This window comes from Pelodiscus sinensis, chromosome 19 (assembly GCF_049634645.1).
Source record: "Pelodiscus sinensis isolate JC-2024 chromosome 19, ASM4963464v1, whole genome shotgun sequence".
NCBI classification, from domain to species: Eukaryota; Metazoa; Chordata; order Testudines; family Trionychidae; genus Pelodiscus; species Pelodiscus sinensis.
In genome coordinates this window covers 9,991,411-10,009,747 of record NC_134729.1, presented here as the reverse complement: position 1 = coordinate 10,009,747, position 18,337 = coordinate 9,991,411, and the positions used below count along the sequence as shown (strand labels likewise).

The 18,337-nt window shown below is 56.4% G+C and overlaps 1 protein-coding gene across 2 annotated transcripts; it reads right to left on the bottom strand.

Annotated features, from left to right (window-relative positions):
* Positions 1–2,720: 2,720 nt before the first annotated feature.
* Positions 2,721–12,552, bottom strand: LOC102459093 (CCN family member 1-like). Of its 2 annotated transcripts, none has more exons than XM_075902200.1 (5): positions 12,355–12,552; positions 11,246–11,459; positions 8,276–8,593; positions 6,078–6,277; positions 2,721–4,817 (listed from the first exon to the last, which is right to left on the bottom strand). In XM_075902200.1, exons 1-5 carry the CDS (start codon positions 12,403–12,405, stop codon positions 4,509–4,511), a joined length of 1,092 nt encoding a protein of 363 aa, XP_075758315.1. In that variant the 5' UTR covers positions 12,406–12,552; the 3' UTR covers positions 2,721–4,508. The 2 variants fall into 2 exon arrangements, with proteins under 2 accessions (XP_075758315.1, XP_075758316.1); XM_075902201.1 differs by having other exon boundaries at positions 11,246–11,506; positions 12,355–12,545.
* Between the last annotated feature and the right edge of the window lie 5,785 nt (positions 12,553–18,337).

Genomic DNA, 18,337 nt, shown 5'->3' with positions numbered 1-18,337 from the left:
ATTCCACCCCTTTCCCAACTTCCCTAGGTCTGGCCTTACCCGAGGGCTGTTCTTCACAAAATTATACCACGTCCATCTCTGTGGCATCAGGCTGCCTCCAACCGGGGATCAAGCATCTGTCCTGCCTGCTCCATTCTCCAGCAGGACAGGTAGGGGGGAGAAATGACACATTTATTGTCCCTCATCGTGGAGGCGGCCTTTCTGGGCTGCTGCCTTAAGCCAGGTCTGTTTTAGGAACTCCTGCGTGGATCGGTTGGGGAGGCAACGGGGGGTGGGTGTGTGCGTGTGTGTGCGGGGGGGACTGCAAATGCCCTGATGCGGACGCAGCTACGCCTGTGGAGCTGTGCCATTGCCTGCGCGGTTTGTTTCGCTCACTGATGCGGTGTACATGCTTCGCCGTCGTAGCACCAGCAAGCCCTCCATGTGCAGACGAAGCTTAGAACTCAGGTTAAAACCCAGGCCAGCCCGTTCCCGGACTCCAGTTCTGTAACCTGCTTAAATGTACAGACGTGAGCCTCTCCAATAGCCAGGCTGAGCTAGATGCAGCCTTTGGTCACCAGGTACAACCTCCCCTGCATGGGCCCTGCACGCACTTGTGCACAATAGCGTATTGCTTAATTGGGGTAGTGCAATCCCTTGGCAGTGTGAACAGGAAGTACTGAGCCGGAGCAAGGCCAGCCAGTTCTGCTCTTTGGCCCTGGTGCGACTGCTGTCGGAACGCCGTAGCCAGCGTGGCTGGTGGCTCCAGTTTAAGTGGGCTCTTCTGTGTAACAGACAACCATCTATCAGGGACAAATTCACACCAAATTAAGGCGCAGTTTGTTTCCCCCTCAGCGAGGGGCAATTAACCACTGACAACTCACCCAGCAGGGCAGCGGCAGGTTTTCCCTCACTGGACAGTTTGAAATCAAGATTAAAGAGCTTTTCTAGCAACCCTGCTGCAGCTGAACCACAGCACCTGCCCCTCAACAGTGATTAATTCTGGGCTGGCCTCTAACCTTGTCACACAAGAGGTCAGACCTTGTGCCTCCTAGGGACTCTTCTGGCCCTGGAATCTACCACCCTGCTCAAACTGCATCCTTGCCCAGAGGAGTCAGAGCGACCTAAGGAGACAGAGCTGGCTGACCTTGGAAAAAGTCACCTCTGTGCCTCAGTTTCCCCATGTGTATTCTGGTGATGGCACTAAGCTCCTCTGTAAAGTGCCCTGGGAAGGCCTAGGAATTCTAACACTGAGCTGCTTCCACATAAAAGTCCACCTGCTCCAAGGATATACAACCTCCCTAGTCAGATCAAGCCAGGGCTGGATTCAAACGGATTAAAAAAAAAAAAAAAAAAAAAAAAAAAAGCACAGCCAGGCAGGTTTGCACCAGTTGGATTAAATGTGTAGAACCTCCCCACCCTGAGCACGTGCTGATTGCCGTGCGAGGCGCCAGGCCGCCTGAGCACCCTCACTGGGAATGGACAGGGCTGGATTTACCTCACAGCTCCCCTAGGTGCATTTTCAGCACAAATGCCCCACCCCCCTACAGCTGACTTTGGTGTTATCCAGAAAGCTCCCCTGGAATGCCAGCATATTGCCCCAGTGCCTCACCGCAAATCCAGCCCAGGGAACAGAAGAGACTCAGTGGCGAGTGAGACGTCTTTGGCACAGGGACTATCATTCTGGTCTGTTTGTTCAGCACCTAACGCCACGGGGACCTGGTCTGGGTCTACAATGCAAAGAGTTATACCAGGTCTAGACTACAGGCTTCTGCTGACAGCAGCTGGGGTGTGTGTGAGGGCAGAGCACTGCTGACGTAAGTGCCCAGCATGGGTTTACTTAGCCCAGCAGAGCTGTCCTGCTCCCGGGAGAACTGGCTCAGGTTATGAGGGGTGGCATTCCTGGAGCAGCACAGTGCGCAGCATCCTTGCTGGGAGGCCCTCAATCCAGGAGTAGCTCTCACTGCACTTTACCAAGGAACTGGGCATCATTATTCCCATTGTACAGTTGGGAAAATTGAGGCACAGAGCAGGAAAGTGACTTGTGCAAGCTCACCCACCAGACCTCTGGCTGAGCTGGGACTGACAGCCTGTCCCCCAGTCCAGTGCTCTACACCTTAGGCCCCGTTGCCACCCAGATGCACCCTAGCAGTGCACTGCTGGGGCAGTACTGGTAGATCAGGAGGGCTGAAGTGCTGTTAGCGTGTGCGTGATCAAATCACTCCAGCTTCCTGCTTAGCCTGAGCCCAATGGCCCTAAACCCTGGGCCAAGCTGACAGCCAGACACGCCTGCTGCTCTCACAGCCAGGGGCACAAACAGCACGAAAACAAACCAACCCCACACTAACCGCATCTAAGTTTTCTATAAAATAAATTTTTTATTGTGTAAATTACAAAAAAAAAAAATACACCAGAACACTCCAAAACCTTCCATGATCCTTCGACTCGGTCATTTATATCCCCAAATAAAAAAAATAAGCTGCTTTTATTGTGATAAATACATATAGAATATTTGTATAAACAGGGCACTGTACACTTTAGACACACAAGAGTTGTGCTGAGAGATCACAACTGACCTGGACAAAGACCCTCTCGCCCTACAGGGCTACCAAGCTCAATGACTCTTCAGGACCTGCTTGGCCTCTCAAGAGCTTATCGAGTGCGACACCCCAGGTGGGGATGGAATCAGAGACTAGAAGCTGGTGCGTCTACTCGGAGCTCAGGAGCATTTATGCGCCTCCAGAGAAAGATCAGGCGCGAGGGGGGGAGAACACTGCTCAGGGCGGGTTACATGCAGGCTTGGAAGAATTCGATTTCTGGCAGTCAGTGCCAGCAATCGTTATTTGTGCCAGCCCCACAAGCCCACAGAAAATATTGTCATCGGTGACTGAAAAGTACAGGGCAGCCCTGGCTAAAAATGCTGCTTGAGAACTCAGCCACATTTGATTGCAGGCGGCCTCCTTTGTGCAGGCTGACATGTGGCGCTGACCCTTTCTGTTTGAAACTTATTGAATCTTAACATCTACTGGTATTAATCCATTGGTGTCCGAGCCTCCCTTAGTTCCCAAACGCTAAAAAAAAAATCTCCAAAAAACACTTGAACACACCAGAACATGATCCACGGAGACTAAAATCGAATGCTGCCAAGATTAGTTACATGCCCTGAAAGTTTTGGGGAGGGGGGAGGTATCCTGGATAAACTCCTCTGGATTGGGAGATGAGAGAGAAACAGAGCTGCTCACCCAGGCTCATCTTCTATGCCATTTCCACCCTTCCCACACCTGCCCGTCCAGTTTGGCTTAGAACTGGCTGATGCAGAGGAGGGAAGCCATGTCTGGCCTGGTGTGGAGAGTCAGAAGAGCAAGTCCCGTAAATGCAAAAAGGGGCTGGTGTCTCCAGAGATGACATTTGAAACTAGCTACCTAGCCAAGGACTGGAGCAGAAGACCCGCTTCTAAACTCCTTTCCAAAGTATTTTTTGGGGAGGACAACAGAGTCTGATGGGGAAAAGAGGTTTGGGGGGGCAGGGTATCTGGAGAGGCCTTCACAAAGCAACCATGCCCACCAGCAAGAGAGAAAGAGGACCTGCAAGTAAGCATGGGAGACCGAAACCCAGCCCTTTGGAGCTGTGCTTGGCTAGTTCTAAAAGGAGCCACAGAAATCCCTCTCTTGGGGCAGCAGAGTTAAAAAAGGAGGAGGGGAAGACGGGCGGAAGGGGGGACAGAGGAGACAGGCTTCCTTACAAAGCCCACAGCCATTGCTGCAAGCTGCGTTTGTAGCAGTGTGTGTGCAAAAGAAAAATCTTCCCTAAAAAGCAACCCCCCTTCCTCTGGCAAGTGCAATGGGGCTGTCCCTGAGGTATAAAATCACCTCCCAGGGCACCAGCCACTTGCCAATGCATCCTTCCCACAGGCCCCCCAGCCCCCCAGCTCCAGGTATTCAGGGGAGAACAGGTCATAATCAAAAGTGCTTTAATGAGGCCGAGGGCGGGCAGGGGCAACTGTCTATCACCTTCAAGTGGCTCCGAAGACTCCCCATTGGGGAGCTCAGCACCGGGGGCAATGAGCGTATGCAGGGCAGGGGCTAACAGCTTGTTGGTTTCGAGGGAGCTGCAGGAGGGGCGGGGGGAGATGTGAGATTCCCCTCCCCCGAACTCTTCGGGGCTTGGACAGCGAGGGGGAAGTGGGGGCGAACGAGGCGTAGGAGGTGGGGAACACAAATAGGGGGTCTAGAGAGGGCAGGTAATGGAAGTGGAGGCACAAGGGGGGCAGGTGGGAAGAGGCACCGTGAGCTAGGAGGACGTGGGTGGAAATGGTGCACCATGGGGTAGGGAGGGGAGGTCAGGGGACTGGAAGGGGGCATGGGCGGAAATACAGGATAGAAAGGGGCTGGCAAGCAGTTCAATAGCTCCCAAGTCAGCCCCCACCTGTCAGCTCACAGCCCCCACGCTGTGGCTGAGATCCAAGTCCTTCAAGTGTCCTTGGAGGGCAGGGGGCGTCCCTCTCCCCACGCCGGCACCAGGAGCCCTGCTCACTCCAGGAACTTGTGGGTGTCTCCGTCTAGCCGGTGCTGGGGGTGCATGGCAGCCTCATTGAGGGGCTGGCAGTGGGCCGGCCCGCACTGGCAGGAGTGGATCACCATGACGCTGCGAGTGAAGGAGTCCCCGTCCGGGCAGCGGAAGGGCACGGCCAGGGTGCGGGTGCGCAGAGGCACACAGCAGCGCCCGTCCAGGCACGAGCCGCAGTAGCTGGGCCGGTACTTGCGGAGGCTCTTGCAGCCAGCGTAGGTATAATGCACGGGCTCCTCTGCCTTGTGGGTCCGGAGGCACTTCCTGCCCTTCTGTGGGGGTGGCGAGGGAGACAACCCAGTTAGATGCAGCTGGAGGGGGAGCTGCTTGTGTCTCAGATCAGGCCCTCCTAGCTCCATCTACAGCTGCAGCATGCAATAAGCTTTCCAGGTCTCAGTGAAGAGGGGACCCAGCTAGAAGTCCCCAGACTGGAATGAGTGTGCCAGGCCTCAGCTGAGACTGGGGGATGGGATGTGAGAAGAGAAGCATTGGAATGGGTATATTGGGGCTCAGTTTGGCTGGGGGCAAATGGGGCAGAATAGACACTCCCACCAGCATACACCCACCCAGGGTCTCCTGCATGGTTCCTACCCCCACCAGCATCTCCTCTGCCAGCAATTGCTTCCAGCTCCCAAGCTGCAGCATGATAGGAGCCAGCCCAGCGTGACCCTAAACCAGCCCCACAGCTCTTCACCAGACCCCACCCTCCTTTACTGCTGTGTTGGGCCCTGGATACAGCCTCTATGCGGAGATAGGGGCTGCACACGGCCTTAGCAAGCCTTTAGAGAAATGGAGGCTCTAACCACTAGACACCACTTTCCCCAGAGCAGGAGCTAGACTCAAAGGCTACGTCTACACTACTTTTTGTGGAAGAGGCAATGCAAATATTTTACAGACATAAGGATCTTGCGCAAAACAGGATTTTGCACACTGCTTGTTTTTGCACAAAAACTTCCTCCGTAATACGGATCGAAAGAGAGTATGCAAATGAAGCATGAGAAAATGTTAAGTGCACTTCATTTGCATTGCCTCTTCCACAGAAAGTTCGTAGTGTAGACAGCCAAAGAGTCCGATTCCCAGCCTCCCCTGCTCTGCCCACTAGACTCCCCTCTCCAGGACTATGTCTACACAGCAGCATTATTCTGAAATAACAAAGCATGTGTCGACACTGCAAACCGTTATTTCGAAAGAATGGTGGGCTGAAGACTTCTTACTCTGACTCCTGTAACCCCCACCACCATAGTAAGGGAAGTCGGGGGAAGAGCGTTCTTCCTTCGACTTCCTGCTGCGGCGGCAGCGCCAAAAGCAGAGTTAAGCTATTTTGACTTAAGTACGCAATTGACATAGCTCAAGTTGCATCGCTTACTTGACTTTAGCCCTCCTGCATAGACGTGCCCTGGGAGACCTTTACTAAGGTAGCCGGCTCCTTGTTCCAACCCCATTTCCAGGGGCCATCCCCACCTCCCTTGGCAGGGCCCATCATTTCCCAGCATGTCCCCCCACTGTCCCATGGGCAGGGGTCCCGGCCCCACCTTCAGCTTGGTGAAGTCAGGCTGGCTGCAGGGCCGGATCTGGCACAGCTGCGTTTCCTTGGCCAGCTTGCACTGGGGGTTGTCGTTGGTGACTCGGGTGGAGGCGCCCAGGCCGCAGGTCTTGGAGCAGGGAGACCAGTCCGTGGTCTGGGTAATGCATTTCCGCAGCACAGAATGGGGCTTGAACAGCGGCTGCCAGACTGGAGAAGCAGAGTGGGGAGCTAGGTTAATACACGGGCTTGCCAGGAGGGGGCGCTGGCCATCAAGCCAGGACACAGGGATTTCAGGTAACCCTGCAGTCACCTCCCCACCAGGCCTAGAAGCTTGGCATGAGCTGCAAGGCATGCTGGGAGATGTTCTCCTTTCAGCCCAAGCCGGCAGGGATTCTGGGCCAGCCCATTATTCTATAGCCAGGCAGGCAGCAGAGTTCTGTCGCCAGGCTCCTCAGAGCTGGGGACGGTTCAGGTCAGGTAGCCCAGGAGATGTCTGTTCCCCCCCCCCCCCCCCCATGGTATGAGGTCCCCATGGGGTGACAGACTAGCCTCTTCTGGTTCTATACTGGCCCATTCCTGCCTCTGGAGCGGCTCCCATCAGCAGGTCAGGTTGGAGGTGCCACCTGCTCATGGCCCTGTCACAGCTGACAGAGTCCTGCACTGCCCCAGGGACCCCTGGATTTTGCCAGTCACTCAGCTTCTGCCGCTACCCTCTTGCATGTGGGGGTGGGGTTCAGCTGGTGGCCTGTTGAGCCACTTGTCAGGTAGCGGCCAAGCTGGAGAGCCAGCCCACCCCATGCTCACACAGCAGCAGCAGCTCCTGCCCATGCAGCTGGGCCCAGCTCCCTGTGTTGCAACCTGGCATGCAGGGGCACAGTGCCAGGCAGGTTTGGCCCCACCAGCCCTGTCCTGATGATGGGGCAGGTAGGCCCAATCTGAGCAAGTGGCACTGTGCCCACCAGCCCCTGGGCACCACATCACACTGGGAGTGGAGCCCATGCCTGGGCCCAGCTGCTGTCACTGCTAGGCAAGCACACTCTCCAGCCCCATATGAAATCTGGGGGGCTGACATCTGTCAATTGCATAATCCACTTGAAAAGGCACCACATGCCTCTCCAAAGGGTGCCATGCTCCACTCCCCTCCCTTCCTCTCCCCTCCCCACTAACTTCGCCAGGCAGCTGTGACCCAAACCCTTCAGATGTCAACATCAGCACCCAGCTGCTTGAGCTCTCCAGCAGCTGATGGTCAACAATTTGGGGCAGGGACTAGCCTCCAGCTCTATGACCAGTGTGGCCAGCAGGGTCCCACATTAGATGGGTGCAGATACACATACCTAATCCCTGCAAGGAGGCTAGGGCTGGAGGCCCAGAGAGCCTCCAGTCCAGCCCTGGAGGTGCACTTAGAGCAGCCTAGAGACTGCTCTGATTTACACTCTGGCCCCTCTGGGCCCTGGGGAGCAGAGACAGTCACAGCGCAACAGGCTCTGGCTGTGCCTTGATCCGCTCTCCCCCATGATTGCAGAGCCCTGTTGCCAGCTAAGGAAGCTTTGTACAGGTGGGAGAGAGAGTGAGACAGAGGAGGAGTTGGCCAGTGTGGGGGGAGGGGGCATTGCTAGCCACCCCCCCAAGGAGGGTGCATCAGACTTGAGTTTGGCACTAGCTGCTGACAGTGCCTTTATACAGCAGGGCTGTGTCTAGACTGGCCACTTTTTCCGGAAAAACTTGCCAGCTGTCTACACTGGCCGCTTGAATGTCCGCAAAAGCACTGACGATCTCATGTAAGATTGTCAGTGTTTTTGCGGAAATACTATGCTGCTCCCGTTCGGGCAAAAGTCTTTTTCCGAAAAACTTTTGCACACAAGGGCCAGTGTAGACAGCAGAGATTTGTTTTCCACAAAAAAGGCGATCGGGGCTTTTTTGCAGAGAGCGCGTCTAGATTGGCCACGGACGCTTTTCTGCAAAAAGTGCTTTTGTGGAAAAGCGACCTGCCAATCTAGACGCGCTTTTCCGAAAATGCTTTTAACGGAAAACTTTTCCATTAAAAGCATTTCCGGAAAATCATGCCAGTCTGGACGTAGCCCAGAGGTTCTCACTGCCCCCACCACTTCCTGCCTAGCTCCAGCGGCTCATCCTGGTGTCCAAGGTGGGCAGGACTCGAACCCCTCCCCAGCCCTTTATCTGGTGCCCAGCCCCTCATGCACTCACCCGGCAGGTTCTTCCAGTGGCTGTCCTTGCCCACATAGACAAGCTCATTGCTGTTGGTCTCCCCACCCTCGAAGGAGACCTCCCCGAACCGCTTGGACCCCTTGCTGCACACAAACTTCTTGCAGCACTGGCCTGGCACTTGGAGCAGGTGTGGGTCAGGGCAGTGGAGGGAGGCCAGCGGCAACTCCAGGGGACAGAGGGGCAGGCAGCCCACGGCACCATCAATGCAGCTGCACTGGTGCTTGCAGCTTGGCTGGAAGTTCTCCCCGTTCTGGTAGATCCGCCCGTTGTATTCGCAGGTCCGGCCTTCCTGTTTGGCTGAGGACACAGCAAGGCCCCCCAGGGGCTCGTAAGTCAGCTGGCCTAGAGGGGCCCCCACCCCACTCGTGTCGAGAGCCAGACATCCTAGGAACCCGCTGCTGGTCTGCCCGACTCCATCTCAGCCACATGCTGGCCTTGGCATTGTGGGCCCAGAGCAGCCAGAAGCCCTGGGTACTCGGCAGCTCAGAGGGGCCGAGACAACCTGCAGTGCCGGCTGCACCATGCAGGATGGGGAGGGGGTCAGCGTCTAGGCACAGCTGCCCATCCTGCCCATGTCTTTCTGGGGCAGACTAGACCTAAGCTCAGCCGGGACTGCTTATGCAGGCATCCGATGTGAACAGAAGAGGCTTGGGGTGAGGGGCATTCTGCACTGGGGTAGAGAGGACTTGGGGTTCAAGCCCTTCAGGGGGGCACATCATGGCTCAGGACTGGGCCATTCCCACCAGAGGTCCATGGCTGGAGATGGGGTCCCTTTGAGGGTGGTGACTATGGTGCCCCCCAAAATAAGAAAGGAACCTCACTAAGGGAATTCACAGCCCATCCCCAGAGCATCCCAGGTCCAGGTGACCAATGGGAGCAGCTGATGTGAGTGACATTGGGGGGAGAAGGACTTGGCTGGACCTTTGGGGGGGGGGTGAGGCTGTCCAGATCCTTCATCCTTAGACAGCAGCATTCCTGGGGCCAGAACCAAGAGTTGGGGGGGGGGGGGCGCTGAGGCTGCTGTTCCCCCTCCAGGCTCAGAGGGGGAGATTTCAGAGAGAGGAGCCCAGCTTTAAATAGCTCCGGAAAACAGGATGTGGGACGGGATCCCAAGGGCCAGGAATGGATCGTGTTGCAACAGCAGCAAAAACAAAAAACAGAGAACCTAGTGCTGGATCCAGCTCCCAGTCTGCTGGGACCAGGTGGAAAAATCCTGCCTCCCCCAGAGACAGGGCTGGGGCAGATTTCCAAGGGTGGAGGGGCAAACGGACAATCCCCAGAGGGATCTGGGTCCCCAGCCCGGCTTTTCACTCTCCTGGATGCATTCCTGAGCTAACAGCTTCAGCTTCCCCCTCCACACTCGGGCAATAATGGATCTAAGCTGGGGGGCAGACACAGAGACAGGCCAGTGATGCCCCGACCCCAGCCCAGCGGGGGGGAGGCCGGACAGACACCCTTGCTCTGCCGTCTCCCCATACTTTAAAGGGCCGCTGGCTGGCTCTCTGCTGTGCTGCCTCCTTCCAATGCACGAGGGGGCTGAACCCAAGACAAGCAGCCAGTTTCCCCATGTGACCTGTCAACTCTTGAGCCAGCCACCACCAGCCTCTCCCCAGGGTATTAATGACACACACGTGGCTGAGACACAGATCGGCCTCCTGCCCTTGGCTCCAGCATGGCAGGGGGCTCTCGGGAAAGCATCAACATTTTGGAGATGGGTCTTCGGGACACAGAGCACAGTCCCCATCTCCGCCAGTATAAGCTCAGTGGGTGGGGGGGCTCCGTTCCCCATTTACACCCATCATGGACTCCTGTGGGACTGGCACTAACCCCCCACCAATCCCGTGGGGCTGGCATGGACCCACTCCCCACCTGCCCCGCTGTCGCCAACCACTTCCAGGCTCTATTCGTAGCAGGGGGAGGAAGTGTCAGTCGCTGGGGCTGGCAAAGCATCAGTGGCACAAGCTCCCTCTGAAATCTAGAATCCCATCCCAAGGAGGGGGCAGAGACGCCCCTTCTCAGCCCCAGATGGACTGGGATGGGGCAGGGGAAGGAGCAGGCACAGAGGGGGGGCAACAAACCTTCACGCTCACACATGGGCCCTCCAGCCAGTGTCCTGGGCTCCCCCTCCATTCCAATGTCCCTGGAACAGCCCACCCCACAGACACCTCCTCCAGCCCAGCCCCCTCTCCCTTGAAGCCAAGAGGGCGGGAGCTTGAGATCCCTGCTGGGAGAGGGGTTCCCCATTTAGCCCTGGAATGCCCCAAGCTGGAGGTCCTCGGAGTTCCCTTAATGGGCAAGAGGCAGCACATTCCTTCCTCGGGCGGGCTGTATGAAGACACCAGCTATACCCAGATCAGCAGGAGACACCTCCTCAGTCAGCTGGGTCCTCTCCCTGCTGCCCCGGCCATGGGAAAGCCCCACAGGTGGGAGGTGCCTTCAGCTCCGGACAACGTACTGGGGGGGGGGGGGGTTGGATAAATTATTCCCCAAATTCCCTCTTCATCAGCTCTTGAGCTATCCCAGTCTGTTGCAGCCTCCCCCCCTCCCCAAGGAATCACCCCTTCTCAGAGCAGCACTGTTGGGGTTGGGGCAAACCTGAAGGGGATGTCAGTCAGGTAGACACCTCCCTCCACCCCCTCACCAATTAGGTACCCAACTGATGCCTTTCCTAGGCTAGGGCAGGGGCTAGATCTGTGGGACTGGTGGGGGGGGAGCAGGGAGGGAGAGAGGAGGTCACTGTCTCTATAATCCTCCCCCAATGATCCTCTGATTAGCAAGAACTGGGGTGGGAAGGTTCCTCTCACCCTTGTGGGCTGGAAGGACTGTCAAGAGCTTAGATGGGGGTGGTTATTTGCCCCCTGATGATCTGGAAGACAAGCCCTCCCCACCCAAAACATCCAGAGTAAATGAGGACATGCCCCTCCATGCCAGTCCCAGCACTCTTCTTACCCCGACAGATGCCCCTGCTGGCCAAGGGGTCTGCCCCAAAGTTGCACTCCAGCCCCCTGTGGGGGTCACAGGGCCAGTGCTTACTGCAGTCATCATTCAGCTGCCTGGCACAGACTTGGCAGCACCCGCAGCCATCAGGTACCATGCTGACCCCCGGAGCACAGTGGGGTGGCTTGGTGGGGCAGAGACACTGCAGAGGGCAACGACACGCCACCTACAGGCAAAGAAACCCCACGGATGAGGGAGAGTGTTTTGACGGACCTAGAAAAAAAACGAGTCACAGCTGGTTTGGACTGGAGACCCTGGGGTTGGAGGGGAAGGGAAAGAAGAACATTTTTGTAGGTCCTACAAAAATGTTTTCCAGGTTTTAAATAGACAAGCCGAGTCCAAACATTCTCCCCACCCCCATGAGTAGACACGCTGGGCAGCACATCAAAGAAGGGACTATTTTGGGTTGGATGAACCAGTCCTCTTTTTATAGAAGGTGGCACCAAAATAGTTTCCTAGGTGCAGCTACGTGTCTCACAGGGTCTGCATTCCCCCCGCCCCCTCCCCCACCTAAATAAACCTCAAACTCCAGCCAGGATCAAAGTCACTAAACTCCACAGAGCTGAGGCAGAGAAGAGATATGGAGTCCGGGAAGTAATAGATATAAAAGAACAAAGAAAGACCCATCCGCGTCAAATTCTGCTTTCAAGTCCCACTGGAGTTACTCCTAATCTTTTGTTTACACGCGTGTAAATCCACTGCAACAGCTCAGGAAGTGACTGCGGGTTCACACCAGAGGGAGTGAGCGCAGAAAGCCGGATCTTCAGCTAGCGCAAACCGGTGTCACTCCCACTGCTAGGAGAACCTCCCCCCCCCCCCCCCAAAATCAGAAGCCCCAAGTTGGACAGCGGAAGGGATGGGGTCAGTAGCTAGTAGTCCGGTTTGCGGGCAGTGCCTGCTCTCAGCTGGACCCAGCTCCTCGGAGGGGTGGAGATCAGCAAGGCTCCCCCGGCTCTGCCCTGTACGGGAACGGGCTCAGACAGGTCAACGGGAGGACGGATTGACAGCAGCCGAGGGTCTAGCCACGGGCGGAGCCGAAGCCGGCAGGTTCCCCCACTCACCAGAGCGACGCTCAGCAGGAAAGCAAAGCTGAGCAGAGACCCCTGGTCCATCGCGGGCTGGAGCCGGCCAGAGGAAGAGCTGCACAGAGGGCGCCCAGGGGAACAGTCACAGCCGGTCCGCGTAGCCAGCAAGCCCCCACCTGGCAACTCCCACGTGCCTCTCCCACCGGCCCCGTCTAATGCCTCCGCGAGCCCTCTTTTGCCTCCTCATTTATAGCACCCACCGGCAGCGCCCCGCCCACCGGCCTTGGCCGGCCAATAGCGAGGGTGGCACCTTTCCAGACATTCCAGGGGAAAGGGGAGGGGCATGCGGCGGTGGGAGGGGCCCCATGAATAGAGTCATTCATAAAACGAGAGGTGCCGCTACATTCCAGGGCAGCGCGTGGAACGCAGCGCCGGGCCGCGCCGCAGAAATGTGCCGACATACCAGGGCGAGGAGCCGCGCGGCCGCAGCCGTTCCTGCCGCGCGCGCAGAGCCCAGGCGAGCGGAGCGGGACGGAGCAAGAGCAAAGCGAGAGGCAAATAAACAGAGCTCAGGTTGTTCTGCGCCTTCCTGGCGGGCCAGCGCGGCCCCTCCCAGATCTCCGCGCCAGGGGGGTCAGGAAGGTGGAGCGGGATGCGCCATCTGCCCCCACTGACCCTGGCGCTGCTCAGCCGTGGGCGAGAGGAGCCCTGGGGCCAGCTAGAGCCCAAAGGGACTGCCAGAGCCTCGACAGCGCCCATCCCGGGAAGGCAGGCCTGGATTTTGGTTAAAGAGCTTGGCCCACCTAAATAGGAGTGGCACTGAGACTTGGTGCATGAGGTTCAATGCCCCTGAGATTTGACCCAGCTGCTCCTGTTACCTGCTCCCTCCCTCTGGGGGCTCCACCCCCTCAGGCTTAAAGAATGGGAGCACTGCCCCTGCACCACCACTCAAAGCCCCCCCCCCCCCTTGGAAATCTGAAGCAGTGAAGTGGGAAGGGAGGGGAGTCCTGGATCCATCAGACAGAACTGAGAGCAGGAAGGTTATTCCCATTTACACCAGGGGAAAGGAGAGTCAGCCCCCATGGAGTCACCCTGGATTTATACTGGAGTGAGTGAAAGGGAAATCAGGACTTATTCCAGGTACACGCTGGTGCAAGAGCACCAGTGGGGTTACGCTTGACTCACACCAGGATGAGCAAGGAGCTGACCTGACAAAGGAAAGGAACCGTTCTCCCCACAGGGTCAGCTTGCTCTTAGTTATGCTGGTGTGGATCTGGAGAAACCCCAGCAGTGTCAGAGGAGTTGCTTTGGGTTTACTCCAGCCTGAGAGGAAGTCCCACGTACTTGCCATGTGGCAAATCAGGAGCAGCTCCAGTAAAATCAAGGGATCTCATTATCATTTCACTTACTCCAGACTAACCCTTTTGGAGTGAGTCTGGATTGACACCAGATGCGAGTGAAAGAACAATCATCCCCAGTGCAATTACACCAAGGATCATCTAGTGGGTATGAGCCCTGTACTCAGGGGCCCAGACACAAAGGGTCAGATTCCTGCCTGGGGGAAATGGCACTTGCTCCATTGGAATCAATGGGGCCAAACCCCAGCCCGGTGTATATCAGTGTTGGAACTAATGGGCCAGATCTCCATTTTGTGGAGTGGCACTAATTTGCAGCACTCAGTAATTTTTGGGGAGGATGGGGATGGCATAACAGTTCTTACTGCAAGGGTTGGCTGGTTGTACTCTACTCCTAGGCTAGGAGAATTAATCAGCGGCTGCCTGGCTCATTCCAAAGGTAGCTAAATAACACTCTGTTCCTTCCAGCTAGATAAATCCCCAGTGTATAAAGGGAGCATCCGGAGAGGGAAATAACCCACAGCAGGGACTCCCCCTCCCCCCCCCCCCCCCCCCCCCCCGCGCTAGCTTCATCGCTCTGATCTGCTGGTGGAACGATTTATAGTTCAACATTCCTGCCTGTTATTTCCTGCAGTGGCTTCTTTGGTTAGTGGGTCTGGGCCGGGCTTTCACCTTGATCTGTTTTTCATCCAAAAGGTGTGAGGGGAGGGCATTGCTAATATCCCAGCAGCCCCATGCAGGCACTGGTGCGGACCTGGGCTGGGACTGGGGCCAGGTGCTAGCAAGCTAACAGACACTGCATTAGCTGTGAAGGGACCTGACATTTGGCACCTCTGAGCTCCCATTGGAAATCAGACTCCTCCTCCCCCCCCCCCCGCAAGCTGCAGATAGGGGTTTGCAGGCCCTGTATACCAAGGGCCCCTTACTGGGTGGCTTTAAACCCACCCTGCCTGGCCTCCCTGTGTGACACGTGCCCCCATCACACCTGCCGGCTCCACCTGAATCTCACACACATTGGCTCAGCTGCTCTCTCTTCTGTCAGCCAGTAGATGCCGCGGTGGAGCCAGGACCCTCTCTCCCTGCCCCAGCCTTGTATAGCTGCCCTCCACTCCAGGGCTATGTCTATACTGCAGGCTTTTTGTGCAAGAACATCTGTTTGTGCGCAAAAACTTGCTGAGCGTCTACACTACATGCACGTTCTTGCGCAAGTAAATGTACAGTAAAGCGTCAGAAAGCAGGGCTTCTTGCACAAGAGTTATTCCTCTCCCCACTAGGAATAAGCCCTCTTGTGCAAGAGCTCTTCCACAAGAAGGCAGTGTAGACAGGCAACAGGGGTTTCTTATGCAAGAAAGCCCTATGGCTAAAATGGCCATCAGAGCTTTCTTGCGCAAGAGAGCGTCCATACTGCCATGGATGCTCTCGCACAAAAGCACATGGCAGTGTGGACGCGCTCTTGTGGAAGACCTTTTGCACAAGAACTCTTGCACAAAACAGTTCTTGCACAAGAAGCCTGCAGTGTAGACGTAGCCCCAGGAGTATTAGCTCCTGCAGATGACTTGAGGACATGCAGATTAGCTCAGAGGATCATTTGCATAAAATGGCACATGTGGCGCTGCACAGAACTCATCAGCTGTGTGTAAGTGAGAGCTGCCTTGTGGCTGCTCCAACCCACGCTGCGCCGCTTAGGGACTCAGAGAAGAGCCACTGCTCCGCGTGCTCCAGCACTGCCTCTGATCCACCCCGTGTCTATGCTGGGAGCAGGGTGGGTGACAAGCCCTTATGCCAGCCAGAAGGACCGGGGAGAGGGGAGATTCACATTCACTTTATGCTGCCAGAGCAGCCGGGGGGCCAGCCAGAGTGGCAATAGCTGGCCCGTTCCCAGCCTGTCAGGGTGCAGGTGATAAGTTGCTTCCCAGTGAGGGTGGCAGCTGATTTGGCTCTAGCTGGCCTGCCCAAATCTATCCCACAATGCAATGCTTTGACCAGAAGACCCTGCTGCCAACTGTAGTGCGGGGCCTGGGCACCATGGGACAAGTGTGCTGGTACAAATGCAGCTCCACGTCCCCAGCTCTTAATGACAGTCCCTGGAGCTGGGAACAGGCCCCAGAAGGCCTAGCGCTCATGCCCTGCCCAGAGCCAGAATACAGAACTCCTAACTCCCAGTGGCTCCAGCTCTACCCACTAGACCCCACCGCCCTCTCAGAGCTGGGGAGATAACTCAGGTGACCTCACTCAGACACTCCCCATCCCCACTACGCATGGTGCCCCTCTCCAGCCCCCTGCACATTCCCGCTCAAGAGGCTCAAGCAGAAAGGACCCCGCGTGCTGCTGGCCTGTGTGCCCTGAGCTCTCTGCCAGCTGGCACGTCCTTCACTGACCTGATTTCTCCCCCTTGGTGTAATGTACATTGGAGACACAACTACCCTGGCCAGGCCTCCCTGTGTATTAGCCAAGGAGAGGCGGGGGGGGGAGCTAAAGATGGATGGGGGGTGACTCGGGGCTAGTGCCCCCCCCCCAATGTACAGAGGCTTCCTCTCCCGTGGCTCTGGAGGCAGTTGAGGTCACAACATAAGTCTTCCCTTCTGCTCCAGACAGCTCAGGAGTGGCAGGGTGGGGGTGGGCGCACTCAAGTCTGTATCCGCCCAGCCCTATGAGCAAAAGCTGATGGCTCCATGACTCAGTCCCTCCAGCAGCAGGCAAGAGGGGCTGGGCATTACTCACTCCCAGCTGGGTGGGCCAGGAAGGGTCTGCTCGCCCTGGATGTTCTGGGGGAGCCAGGCTCCTGCGGGGTGGGGGGAGGGAAGGCCAGCGCAGGTGATAGAAACGAGCCCCCACTCCTGATCTCCTGCATGGCTGTGCCCCACGTTGCTGTGTGCCTGGACCAACCCCTCCCTCCTCCTACCTCCCATGACCCCCACCCTCCATCCATCCAGCCACAGCCCCTTCCACCTCTCTATCCACAGCCCTCTATCCGTCTGCTCGTCCACACCCCATAACCTGCCCCTCCATCCGCCTGCCCGCCCACCCTTCTCTATCATCCCTCCATCCACCTACACCTCTCCACCCATCCACACCCCCTACTTACCTTCTATTCAGTCACACCCCTCTATCCATCCACTTTCAGCTACCCCTCTGTCCACCCGCACCCCGTCTATGCACCCATCTACCCTCCTCTAGCCATCCCTCCATCCACCCACACTTCTCCATCCATTCACCCGTCCACACCCCTCTACTTACCTTCTGTCCATCCATCCACCCACGCACCTCGCTCTGCCTAGCCCTCTATTCTAACTCCTCCATCCACTGCGATGGGGTCCCGGAGCTGGGGCACTGCTGTGCCCTCTTAACTTTCCAGCCTGGGCTGTCTCAGAGCTTTGCTAGTGACCAGTAGAAAACTCCTCCTGGGGCTGTTACCACTCAGCGTGACAGCATGTGGATCCCAACCCCCAGCTAGGCCGCATGACTATTCCAGAACCACTCACACATTACACAGGGAAAGAAACCGGCTGATTTCTCCCAGCTCTCTAGCTGTGGGCAGTGAGTGAACCCTTGCCTGGCCCACCCCTTCTGCCTGAACCCCACTCCCATCCCCTCCTCTTGCCAAAACCCAGAGCCCTTCCCCAGGCTGCCCAAATGCTTCCAGCCGCAGAGTGTCCTAAGTCCTGGATCTTTGGGCAGGTGTGTGATGTGGGGCCTCCCCCAGCCCTGGAGAGCTGTGCAGGACCAGTGTAACAGTACTACCCAGTCCACCCCTCCCTCAATGTGGAGAAAACATGATGCCCCAGCCTTTGTAAACTGACCTGAGATTCCTCAAGCACTTCAACCAAAATACACTATTTAAGTAAACCACAAAACAGACGTATTAAACTGGGGAAAGAGAGATGCCAAATTATTACAACTGGTGGGCACAAAAAGTCAGAGATAGTTAGCCAAGACAATAAAAGGTAAGTGTGCAGTCTGCATTGATCTTAACCCCTGTTACATTAGGCAGCGTTTAGATGAACCGTTTTCTTCCTCCCTTTGGAAGTTACAGAGCATAATACACAGAACTCTCCCGTAAGCCCAGGACTAGCCCTCTTCGTTGAAGTCTTTGACTTTGGCAGAGGAGAAAAGCCAAGGCATGATACTTGATACCACAGTCCCTTAGTTTACCTCTCAGGCCATGTGCCTGGTAAATACAAGCCCAGGCATGTCCTGGTGGGCTTTGCTGAGCCACAGGGTTGAGCAATCCCCCTCGGGTGGTCTTGAGCAACTATCATTGAATTGTAAATCCCTTGATTTCAACGCCCCTGCTGATTAATGGTCCCTGAACACCCTCCTGGGAGTGGTTCCCCTTCTTTGCATATCACTAGCAACCACACAGCATATTTCTGCAACAGCCCTCCAGCCAAATCTCCCAACATGGTGCACACTGACGAGAGACGTATTTTGACAGACCTGGATCTCATCAGAGCGTGATCTTTTCTGTATCTCATATGGGTGTCATGCGTAGTATGAAGCCTACCCTAATGATATGTCTGGTTGGGTATGGGGGTTCCAGGGTGCTACTTTGAGATGTAGTGTCACATCCTGTCATGATTATGAGGGTTAGCCAGCAGCCTGGGGATTAAGGGGTTAACTACACCTAGCCAGGTGGAGTGACCAGTAGGAATGTAGGTGGGACT

Coding starts and splice junctions, on each gene's coding strand:
- LOC102459093 (XM_075902200.1), bottom strand. CDS start 12,405: ATGGACCAGGGGTCTCTGCTCAGCTTTGCTTTCCTGCTGAGCGTCGCT. Junction 11,460..12,354: donor TCCTGCTGAGCGTCGCTCTG/GTGAGTGGGGGA, acceptor CTTTGCCTGTAG/GTGGCGTGTCGTTGCCCTCT. Junction 6,278..8,275: donor CCACTGGAAGAACCTGCCGG/GTGAGTGCATGA, acceptor CTGCTTCTCCAG/TCTGGCAGCCGCTGTTCAAG.